Consider the following 11674-nt stretch of genomic DNA (forward strand, 5'->3'; position numbering starts at 1 on the left):
AAGGAATCGAAGTGAAAAAGAATAAAAAAACCTCTTCCAAAGTTTGACATTGCGTGAACACAATAAACATTTGCCACCATTACCATGGTAGAAAAAAGAAAGACAAGGATGCCACTCTTGAATGGTTCTGCGAGCCTACTAAATTAGAAACAATAATTAACTACTAATTATTCCTTGAGGGTTTCCCAGATCCAAATGCAGCAAGAATAAGCACCAGACAAAAATGGCCGCATTAAAATGTTCATGAAGACACTGGGATTATCAGCGACCACGTGGCCTAGATGATGACCAAGTTGACTTTGAGCCTCCACCCCACCTATCACTGGGGGGGTTGCGATCATCAGGCCTGCTGCCACCACTGCCCCACCGGTCTGTATCTGAAGGGGGCTGCCTGGCACTGCCACTGCTCCACTTATCAGAATCTGGAGGGGCTGGCCTACCACTTCCACCTCCCCACCTATCAGTTTCTGGAGGAGCCTGCGCCGAGCCTTCAGTTCCCCCTCGCCGGAATCTGGGCACATACTTTCCAGCGGCTGGTGCAGCAGCCGCTCCAGGCTCTGGACCAGCAGGAAGCTCAGAAGACCTAGAAGGCCCGTCAACCAAGAGAGCTTCCCTCCTTATCCGTTCCTTTTCTTCTAGTTCGCGTTCTCTCTGTCTCTGCTTCTCAGCTATCTTATCCAACTTTGCCTTGTGTTCAGCTTCTTCTTTCCTGCGTCTCTCATCCTCTGCGTTTTAAAACACCAACACAGAGAGCATGAGCTGGTCTTAATCTATTAATCATAGACTTATATATATTGGCATATAGGAGACAGTGTAAATACATAGTTGAACGAGGAAGGCAAGCAGCAACACTAGGGGGGAAAGAGTAGAGAAATGATGAAATGGAAACTCATTGAACATAAAATATGGATCAGGTATATAGTGGAGAAAATTTGTCCATCAAGCATATCAGGTATCTACCTTCATGCTTGCGAGCCTCTTCCTCTTCACGCAGCCTTTTCAGTCTCTCCTCTTCAGACCTCACAAAGAATATTTTCTTCCTCAAAGCTTCTCTCTCTTGTTTCCGAGCTTGAACAATCTGGTTGATCCTTTCTTCCCTCTCAGCTCTCCTTTGGTTGAACTCTGACTCTCGGCGGCTCTTCACTCTTTCCTCAAAAATGATCTGCAAGAGAACAAAAATTGAATTCCTTTAAATGTCGAAAACAAACCAAGAATCATAGCACAGAATATCCAGGCTGGAGGAGTTATCCTCATATTTCCTCAGATAAAGAAGCTTCCCATGACACATGGTATCACAGAGATATTAGATACTGACCTTGTTCTCCAACATCCGAGACAGCCTATTCTTCTCCCTGAGGTCCCCATCATGGCGCTGTCTGCTCAATTCAATTTCTTGCTGCAATGCAGATACCAATTAGAAAGGTAGCAACCTAACAAATTGCCCCAGCAAACTATATTGAATGAAAATAACATCACAATAACAAACATTTTTTTAGGCAAGTTGCAATTTAAGATGTGAAAGACAAGGGCAGAGAATTAAATTTTTATATAGAAAGACCTAGAAGGAAAACAGCCTTTCATGGACACATGACCAAAACTTAAGCAGATACCTGCTGCTCGTGTTCATGAAGTGCTTTCTCTTCCACCAATCGTTGTTGAAAAGCAGCTTCAATCAGTGGGGCTGCCTCTTCTCTTTTTGCTCTTTCCAAATAATCCATGGTTTTAACCAATTTCTGTAATTTCTTCTCCATTTCCTGCCTCTCTCTGAGCTGCTCACTCAAAGCCCTTTCCATTAAAATTTGCTTCGTCACTTTCTCCTGCATGGAGATAAAATTGTCATATTGGGCACAGCCCCCAAAATACTGGAAAGTAAATTTCAAAAGGTATAAACTCACTCCTTCTAAGATCGGCTTCTTTCCTCCTTTCCTTTTACTGCGTTTCTCATGTTCCTCAAGTAAAGCTTGTGCTTCTTCAAGTTCACGCTCCTCAATTTCCCGGAGGATCCTTTGTTTGTTCCTTTGCTCATACTCAGCTGCAAGCCTCTTCTGCTCTGCCTCTTCTGTAATCTTCTGCTGCTTCAGCCTCCTTGACTCCTCCTCTCGTTCCTGAAACCAAAAGATTCATGTAAGAAAATTGAAGACATTGGTGAATGATGAACACGTAAGTTATCTAATGAGGCGGCAGCAGTTTAAATGGCACTACCATTTCCAAAAGTTGACGTTCTTGTTCCTCCTTTCTCTTTTCAATGATGGATTTCCGAGCTAGAAGTCTCTTGTGTTCCTTATCAACAATCTCCCCTAGTCCCGGTAAAATTTCACCCAGTTTTGATGATTTCTTTGTTGGAGGATAAATCATAGCCCTTGCTTTATTTAAGGATTCAGCAAAAACAGTCAAGTGATCTCGCAGCCCATCAGATTCAAGATCCTGTAAAAGTCAACCCAATGAATGCAGTCAAACTCTGTTTTGATGTCTCACCAGTACCACAAGAACCGAGGATAGCTGACAAGACAGACCATTTAGAATGAATCAATGCAAGCCAAGGTGCAAGCACAATATACTATTTCCAGACAGGATGCGATGCAGTGCAACTCCAGTTGGGAAGTAATATCAATAGTTCAGAAATGGAACTCAACAGAGGGACATGCAGATGGGAGAATGAGAGAGAGAGAGAGAGAGAGAGAGAGAGAGAGAGACAGTAGATGATACACGATTAGAAACACTGCATAGAGAATGAAGCATACCTGAGTGTCAAACAGCACAACATGCTTCATATGGTCCAGTTTCATAGCTATGAAATTATGTTTCACAGCATCAACCGAAATCTTCTCAACAGCAGAGAAATCAAAAAATGGGATCATCTGAGACAAACTCTCAATTTTCATGGTCTGATACACCTGAGACACCTGAAAAATCATGGACAAGCACAAGTGACCAGAGAAAAGGATTAAATAAATTAAACTGAAATAAACTCCAAGAGAAAAAGGTAAAGCAGAAAAAATTGCCTACCTGTTGAAGCAACCTCAGGGTAGCAAGCTTCTCGAGGGCAGGGATATATTGGGAGAGGTGCACTTCAGGCACGGAAGAAGCTGAGGTAAGTTTTCCCCCTAGTTTGGAAATTTTGGATAACAAAGGCTGAACCTTTGCTGTAAGATCTAATGGTAGAAATTCGTGCTCCAAAAGATGGTAAAGATCTTTCACTTCCTGAGTTGCACAGCTCATTACACCTTTGGATACCTGAAAACAATATTCAAACCAGGCAATTCAAATATTTTCACAAGAACAAGACAAAATATGGATACTGTTTCAAAATCCATTTATAATGATTTCCAGTACTGTAGAATTGTGGCACAGGAATTCGAGATAGATTACTCTTGGAAAATAAGGAAACTTTTAGCATTATATCTCCATCATTAAATGATAAAAAAGACAATTCTTAAAAGCATGCACTGCAGTCTCTCTGTTTTTTAGAATGAAGGGATGAATAAAAATAAATAGCAAGAAACTACCAATTCAAACTTACCAGTTCTGAAAGAAGGGATGACCTTGAAAGCTGCAAAAAAATGCATTATCGAAATTAGAAACATTAGAAAAATTAATAAATGATAGATCATGAAAGTAAATGCAAGTGAATAAATTGCATTACCACTTCTCTACTCTCAGGTTTCAGGTCTAGATTGAAACCTATAAGATTAGCCATCCGCATATTCCGCTCTTTCTCATTTTCAAGCTCCATATGAGATGCGCCCTGTGTGTGATCGTAAGGAGCCACCGCTAGAGCAGCCAAAACAACAGATGATGCTATAATCTGCAAGTCTTTCTGGCTTAAGTTTTTATTGAAACTTTTCTGAAGTGTAAAAAGCTTTAACCATGCATAAGCATGGTAAAGATGACTTGATGAAATCCAGAATATCTCTGTTAGCTTGGCATAATAAACCACCATCAAGGATGCCTTGGGAGTTTTTTTAACCATGCACATCAATCCATGGATATCTTCAATGGACCGAAAAGCTTCCTGGGCATGAGAGTTAGGGAAGTGAATGGCAAATGAATACAGATATACATCCTAAAAGATACACTACAGGTACATAACTAAATATGCATACCTGCCAGAGCTCAAGCTCGGTAGCTACTTTTAGCTGCTCAAATCGTGTATCAAGATACAGCTGCAAGCTCTCAGGGGCTGTGAGATCAGGTCGATCCCTTTGGTCTCTATATTTGTTGAGGTTTGCTAAATGGTTCCTGATGATCTCACACAACCGCCTAAATTCAGTTGTCCGTTTGTATTGTTTACAGAATTGGAAAGCTCGGTGGGCTGTCATCTGCATGTAACAACTTAAGTTCAATAAGATAATTCTTTGGATTAATAGTTCTTGCATACAAATGGCCATCAGAATGGACACAACCAATCAACCCCATCATGCACCATCTAATGATGAAAGACAGTAGAAGCATGGGCACTTAGTTATGATGGACAAACTATAGTAGACATGATATGAGCAGAGGGCATGGAGGAAAGAGGAATCAACATAAGCAGAAAAATCCATATGCTTTTGATCATCAATAGGGTAGAAAAATAAGGGGAAAAAACTCAAAAGTCCAATGAGCAAAAGTTGGTCAGCATCAATATTCAGGTTGTAATCATCTTATTGTGTAATAACTCAAGCCAGTCAACTAAAAAGTAAGCTTTCAAGTCATCAGATGTTCCATACATGCATCATATTGAAATTTTATAGAGATGGATGCTGGCGATATGAAAAGACCAGGCATTGAACCAGGAAGTTTTATGTTTAAAGTAGAAATTACCGCATATAGGGCCTCTAACTTTGAGTTGTTTCGTAATATTTCAAGTACTGTTCTATAGGTCTCCCACAGAAACTTGAACCAAGGAGTAACAAGCTCACGATCAGACCTCTCCTTTCCCTTCTCACCACTGACATAACTAAGCATCAGATCTTCTGGCCTTTTATCTGCTTCCAGATCATCCACATCAAGAGCTTCTTCAAGGGCTTGTGCCTGACTACGAGCTTGTTCAGCTTTCTCAGTGGAAAGATGCATGAAATGCTTGATCACCTCCTCCAAGGAAGTGACGTTCACTTGTTGGCAAACAATACGGTACTGAATCAGACCATCCTTAGCAAACCTGCCCCTCCGCAAGTCAACACAAAGCTCTACATACTTAAACATAATCCTTTCAAGTGGTTTTTGCCAAGCTCGGTATCTCTTTGAGGTGATTAGATCATGTAGAGCTTGCAATGCATCTTGCTTCTGCCCAACATTTATCAACTCTGCAAGCATACATCATTAAAAGTCAAGGAAATTGGGAAGTAAGTATCACATGTACATTAAAATCTCAGAGACAAACATATGACAACAAATTCAAAAACAAAAGGCCTAGGAGTATTTCCCTACTTCCACCATAACCATACTACAAGTCACATCTGGAGCAAAGTCCAGTGAAACAAAGTGGTTCTTCTAAAACCACATTTTGTCGTTCACGTCACTTCTGAGGCCAATTTTAAATCACAACCAGCTAAGATTTTTCGTTAATGTGAAGCATGCTAGCATCGAGTGAATTTGATATCATCATAATTTTGGAACTCAAGCACATGATACATTAAACTCTCAGGTTTAAGCACCGTTTTAAACAGATTAAAGTGATGCATTGGAGAGGGCATTAATAATTAACAAACAAAAACAAAACTCATCACTCACCTTCAGCTCGCTTCAAGGCATTCTCTGGCTTGGCAAAAGTCGACATGTTGCAATCAAAATCTCTCAACCTGCTCAATTAAACGTAAATTATCAAACTTTGGGTCACCGAATATAAAAGGACAAGAAACAAAAACAAAAACACAAAATAGTAAACCAAAAACAAAAAAAAAGTCAGAAATATCAAAAATTCTAATCAATCTCACATAAATTCACATAATCCCACAAAATATTCAACTTCCAAATCCTAAAAAACACATATCATGCAAAAAATCACTCAGTCTACACTGATTTATCAAAGATCCACACAATTCTTTTACTATAAGCCAGAATCTAAAAAACCCACTTCCAAAAACACATAAAACAACCTCTAGAAAACCCAACGCGTCAAATCCGATTGAAAGATTAAAACTTCAAGCAAACAAAGCCAGGAGAAAGGATTTCTTTAAGAGAAAACAAAACAAACAAAAAATAAAAAGGAACCCGCTAAACTTACGCAAAAAAACAGCGTAGAGATTGAAATTGAGTGAAGAGATAGTAAGAGAAGGGTGGCCGCTCTTGGTTTTCTCCTGCAAGAGCCAAGGGTTTTGAGTGTCCGTTTTATTAGGAAACCGACACTTCTTATAGTCGGCCCATAAGTGAACTGTCCAGATAAAAGTGTTTTGGGTTTATGGGTTTGGGCCAAGCATTATCAAATATACTAGAAGAACACTGTTCATCACTCCTTTAACTTATATTATCGTGGTTTTATATATTGATATTTCTTTCAAATTGCATTCTTTTCATGTGCACGAAGTGTTAATGAATATTCCGATAATAAATTAAATTTTATTTTGCAAAACAGCATTTTATTTATTGTTAAGAAAATTAAATTAAAAAAAAAGGAATCAGAGTTAACAAAACAAAAACAAAAAATACACCGCTAGAATATTGGCTAGAAAAACTTAAATTTGCTCCATGAAATTTGAGTTTAGCTATTGTTTGGTCCTCTTGTTGTTTTGGCAATGAAGATTTTAGTTCCAAAGTTTATTGTTTTATGTTTTGGTCCCTGTGAATCAAAAGACGAGCGTCGCCAAAAATAATAAGGAAAGAAAAGTGATTGGATGTCAGTATTTAGGCCATCAAAAATGCTTATTTTTTTTTTTTTAGTTTAACGTGGGTGTTCGGGCCAGCTTGCGCGCACCTCGACTAATTCCACGGGCCCTGAAGTTAACGACTATGTAAGCCTCCAGTGGCCATCATATGAGCAACCATAGGGCTCGAACCTGAGACCACAGAGGAAGCAAACCTCTTAGTCCCAAGTTCTTACCACTGGACAACCACCTAGGTGGTTCAAAAAAAAATGCTTATTTTAATATCAATTGATTTGTATTTTTTAGAGGAATTCAATGAAGATAGTGCTGCCATATAATCATGCCATGAAAAGTTGACTAGTATCCTTAAGTTGTTGGGTTTTTTTTTTTTTTTTTTTAGAGGAACCAGGGGTGGAAATGTGTTTGTTAAGGTTTCAATTTTGTTTTTTTAGATATTTTAAGGTAAAAACAAGTTGTAAAAATGAGTCTTCTGTTCTAGAAACTTAGAGTATGATTTTTCAGTCATTAGAAATGATTGAAAAATGCTATAAAAATAACAAGTCATATGTTATAGCTAATGACAGGTGATCCATTTACAAAAACACTAGAGCGGACTTATCCGCTCCTTCAAGAAAAAAAACATTCAGTCATGTTTAGATTGTCAGACCCAATGATGCCTGATTTTTTTTTCTCAATGTTAATTAATACCCTCAATCTTATTTATTTATCTTTACTTTACATTAATTTTTTTATTTGAAATTCAATCACTGACCTCCCTTTTGTTTTTTAATTTTTTTAGTCCATTTTCTTTTGAATAATAGTTATTTTTTAATTATCTTTTAAATAATCGATGCTTTGTAGGTATTATTGTAATTTATCTTTAGTTTTTCTCTTTTTATAAATTATATAAATAAATTTTATTTGCATTGTTTAATTATAAAAATGAGATTATTTATTCCTTGTATCAATAAATAACCTCCAAGATAAAAAATAAATATAAAATATAATAAAATTGACAAACATGGTTAAGTATTTGTATATGTATTTATCTTCTACTTTTAATATAAAAAATAGCTTCATGATTTAGTATTTAATTAATATTAACAATTCTTTTTAGATTTATCGATTTATATATTTTATAATTTATTTTACGGAGTGTAAATAATATTTTTTTTGTTTCTCAATTAAAAACTCACGGTGCCCAAAAATATATTCATTACCTTACATCTCTTATTCATTAATATTAGAAATTAACTTGAAAAATTAATCATCCCGTAATGTGAATTACAAGACCGATACATGTATATATATACACGTACAATCAAAGACACATAAGAGAAAAAGACAAAACAATAAAAAAAATATGTGTTTTATAAATGATAAAAAAAATAAATTATATATCATATGGTATGATAATTTTTGCAATGTATCAAATTGCAACACTTAATTTACAATATTATTATCTAAAAAAATATATCATATTATTAAAATGACTAAAATCATTATGCTAGAATGAAGGTTGGTATTAATATTGACAAGATTGATGGACACCATCAAATAAAGCATTGCACAATTTTTGTTGTTAAAATAAAAATGAGGGGATTAACATGTTGGAGGAAATTAATTATCTTTTTTATATATGATATTGCTAATTACTTAAAAATCAAGTTACAAGGCTTAGGGGTAAGTAAAAAAACCAAAAAATCGATTAAACCGAGAAAACCAGAAAAAAATAACTGAAAAAACCGAATCATGAAAAAACCGACCGGTTCAGTTTTATAAGTTCGAAATCGAAAAAACCGAACCGAACTCAAACCGGAAAAAACCGAACCAACCGGTTTGAACCTGTTTTTGTCCAAAAAAACCAAACCGAAACCGGTAGGTTTGAACCAGTTTTATTTTTTTAAAAAAATTCAATTTAATTATTTTTTCTTTATAAAAATTGAATAAAAAATAATCATCCCTGAAAAAATATACTTAAAGATAGATATAATTAAAATCAGTTTAACATTCTTAAATTTATTTTATTCTTGCACTCTTCTCTAAAAAAACAGTGCAGACTGCAGAGACTGCAAGAGATGGTAAGAGAAGGGTGGAAAGTACAGACCACTTTTCTACAATTTGTTTTTTCAAAAAAGAAGGCAGCAATCACATAAAAACTTCTCTGTCATGGAAAGTAAGATCAACCCACAACGGAATACAGTAATCTTCCATTGATTCAACTTCAACACATGAACTATAAGCAAGGATTCAACTTTTGGGACCTAAAACATTTATGTGACTTTTTTTTTTTTTTTATAACCCGGGGTGTCCGGACCAGCTTGCGCGTACCACGACTATTCCCCGAGTCTACTGAACATCCTGCAAGCCCAGTAAATAGATAAGGTATCACGGGGTGACAGGCGTGCACATAAAAAGTTGAACTCGAGACGAGAATAAAACAAACCTCACCTGTTCACGATTGATCTATAACCTCAAGTGCATTTATGTGACTTGATATATATGGTGATGTGCTTGTTGACTTGTAGATATGCATGGAAGTAGTGGGTTAGCGGTAATTAAATTTTCATCAGCCCTAATCATGTTTCCACAAACTCACTTTTTTTGACTTATTAATGACTTGGCTCCTTTTGTCTTTGCGGTTGGAGCTGCTTTTACTCTTGTATGACTTCAAAAATTGTCTGGAAATGGAAAGCTTGAAGCTCCGTCACAAAACAATATCATACACGCGCTAATGCTTGGCATTATAGTAATTTTTATGGTTATAGTTTTTTTATAAAATAATTTTAATTATAGTTTTAAGAAAATAGATTTTAAAAAATATTAACTTACTTAAAAATACTATGAAATGGGTTTTTGCTTATAAAATAAATAAAAAGTAAGTTTTTATAAATAAAAAATATATTATTTTAACTTTTATAAAACAAAATTTAAAATACAATCACGTACAAGGTTTATTAAGTCAAAAGATATTTGACTAATTAAATAGTTTTTTTATATATAAAAGTAGTTATTATTATAATTTTAAAAGTGATTATTATCATAATTCTAAAAGTGATTATTATCATAATTTTAAAACTTCAATTTTAGAGTTGACTCGGGACAAGGTTCAGGTAACGGGTCGAGAGGGTTAATCCAGCTAACCCAAATGTTTTTTTAAAAATAACCAAAACAATCTTATTTTGACTATTTTTTTAAAAAAAATTAATGGTTTTTTATCCATGTTCTATCTCAGGGTGACTTAAGTTTTTTACCCCATCAGATCAAGTCAATCATTCATCAATTAACCCATCAAATCAATCATAGTTTTATAACAAGAGTTATTATAATATTATTAATTTAAACACTTAATAAAAACTAAAAACTAAAGGAAAACAAACACTAATTATTTTTAAAATAAATAAGTTTGATAAAATAATTTTTTTTATTTTATTTCGTCTTATCCATTATAATCAAATAAAATATAAAAATAATCAAATTTTCTTATACATTATTATTAAACACAATTCTATTTTATTTTTTTTCCTTTTTTATATTTATTTTCTCTATCTCTGTTATTTCGGAAAGTAGACACATGCTACGTAACAAATCAGCTCTCGTAGCGTGATGGAAAAGGTGGGGAAAAAGAATTTCGTGAAAGAAGGAACTTCTCAAGCCACGTTTTCCCCTCTCCAATACCCACTATTCAAAATCATCTTTTGAAGTCCAATTCAATTCTCAGGAAGGCCACAATGGCAAGTAATGCCTTGCAAAGAAGCAAAATGACTGAAAAAAACCATAATATTACCAACAATTACCCACCAAACTCTCAACCATAATGTCTTTAGCATCACCATACCTCAACCAGAGATCAGAATCAGAATTCCTAAGTTGTTGGCCAAGACAATGCAGAGAAGAAGCAATGGTTGCACTACTGATCACACCAAGGCCAAGAAGGAAAGGGTTATTAAGCCTGAAAGCCTTCTTTCAAAGAAGGTTGGCGTTTTCTTCTCTAGTGTCTTTGGTAAGAAGAAACCACCCAAGGCTTGCTCTAAGGTCCACAAAAATGGCGATGGTTATCTCCCTTTTGGGGTTGCGCTAAGGCCTGCATCACCTGAGTACTATGCATTAAAGAAACTTTTGGAGATTGCGGAGGAGGAGGAGGAGGAGGAGGAGGAGCCAAAGGTGGAAAATAGAGAAAATACACCGAGCACGGCAGCAGATAATTATCTGAAAGTGTCATTTCCTTTCTTGAGCTTTTTCAGCCGGTATACTAGCCTGGGCTTCTTCAGAGGTAAACTCAACACCGGAAATGGACGGAACCATAACCTCCTTGGTGGTGTTGGCATGTCTGATACCCTGACCGAAAGAAAGGACAGCAGCAGCAACTTGCTTACGAATTCATCAAGCGTACTGAGTACCCGTCTTCAGAAGTTGAAGATGGCTGGATCCTTTGCAAAGACTGCGATGAGGCAGATTGGAGGAACATCAGAGCAAGTCAGGGAAGAAAGACGAGAAGAATGTGGTGAGGAGCTATGCAAGAAGAGGATTTTAATGGGAGAGAAGTGCAAGCCCCTCAATTTTTCTGGCTCCCTCCACTATGATGAAGACGGCATTTTGTTGCCTGAGGTGCTTCTGTTGTAAGTATTGGGAAAGCAACCTGTTCTTTCCTTAGGTTTTAATTGACTTCTTGGATTCAAATTCAGATGTTCTGTGGTTAAATTACCAGAATGGTTTTAATTGTTATGGACGCACATAAAAACTGTGTTCTGCAGTGTATCGATACACATCCCGCTTGTTTTTGTATTTTATAAGTTTTTATTTGAAAAAAAGTAATTATTTTTATTTTTTAATGTTTTTAAATCATTTTAATATATTAATAATAAAAATAATTTAATTTTTTTTTTAATATT

General features: G+C 35.7%; 2 protein-coding genes across 2 annotated transcripts; one reads left to right on the forward strand and one right to left on the reverse strand.

Annotated features, from left to right (window-relative positions):
- Positions 1 to 22: 22 nt before the first annotated feature.
- Positions 23 to 6356, reverse strand: LOC18098628 (eukaryotic translation initiation factor 3 subunit A). Its single transcript, XM_024601477.2, has 14 exons — positions 6206 to 6356; positions 5713 to 5780; positions 4804 to 5285; positions 4104 to 4319; positions 3644 to 4012; positions 3521 to 3550; positions 3007 to 3234; positions 2742 to 2903; positions 2203 to 2424; positions 1896 to 2105; positions 1611 to 1817; positions 1316 to 1396; positions 961 to 1162; positions 23 to 725 (listed from the first exon to the last, which is right to left on the reverse strand). Exons 2-14 carry the CDS (start codon positions 5756 to 5758, stop codon positions 262 to 264), a joined length of 2919 nt encoding a protein of 972 aa, XP_024457245.2. The 5' UTR covers positions 5759 to 5780; positions 6206 to 6356; the 3' UTR covers positions 23 to 261.
- Positions 6357 to 10315: 3959 nt separating this feature from the next.
- Positions 10316 to 11624, forward strand: LOC18098629 (uncharacterized). Its single transcript, XM_024601393.2, has one exon. It carries the CDS (start codon positions 10668 to 10670, stop codon positions 11403 to 11405), a length of 738 nt encoding a protein of 245 aa, XP_024457161.1. The 5' UTR covers positions 10316 to 10667; the 3' UTR covers positions 11406 to 11624.
- The last annotated feature ends 50 nt before the right edge of the window (positions 11625 to 11674 follow it).

The sequence above is a fragment of the Populus trichocarpa genome, chromosome 5 (assembly GCF_000002775.5).
Source record: "Populus trichocarpa isolate Nisqually-1 chromosome 5, P.trichocarpa_v4.1, whole genome shotgun sequence".
Classification (NCBI taxonomy): Eukaryota; Viridiplantae; Streptophyta; class Magnoliopsida; order Malpighiales; family Salicaceae; genus Populus; species Populus trichocarpa.

Bases quoted from the DNA above. Each gene is read 5' to 3' on its own strand.
- LOC18098628 (XM_024601477.2), bottom strand. From the start codon at position 5,758: ATGTCGACTTTTGCCAAGCCAGAGAATGCCTTGAAGCGAGCTGAAG. The intron at 3,235-3,520 runs GTAAGTTTGAAT...TATTGTTTTCAG, and splicing joins CATCCCTTCTTTCAGAACTG to GTATCCAAAGGTGTAATGAG. The intron at 2,106-2,202 runs GTAGTGCCATTT...TTTTGGTTTCAG, and splicing joins AACGTCAACTTTTGGAAATG to GAACGAGAGGAGGAGTCAAG.
- LOC18098629 (XM_024601393.2), top strand. From the start codon at position 10,668: ATGCAGAGAAGAAGCAATGGTTGCACTACTGATCACACCAAGGCCAAG.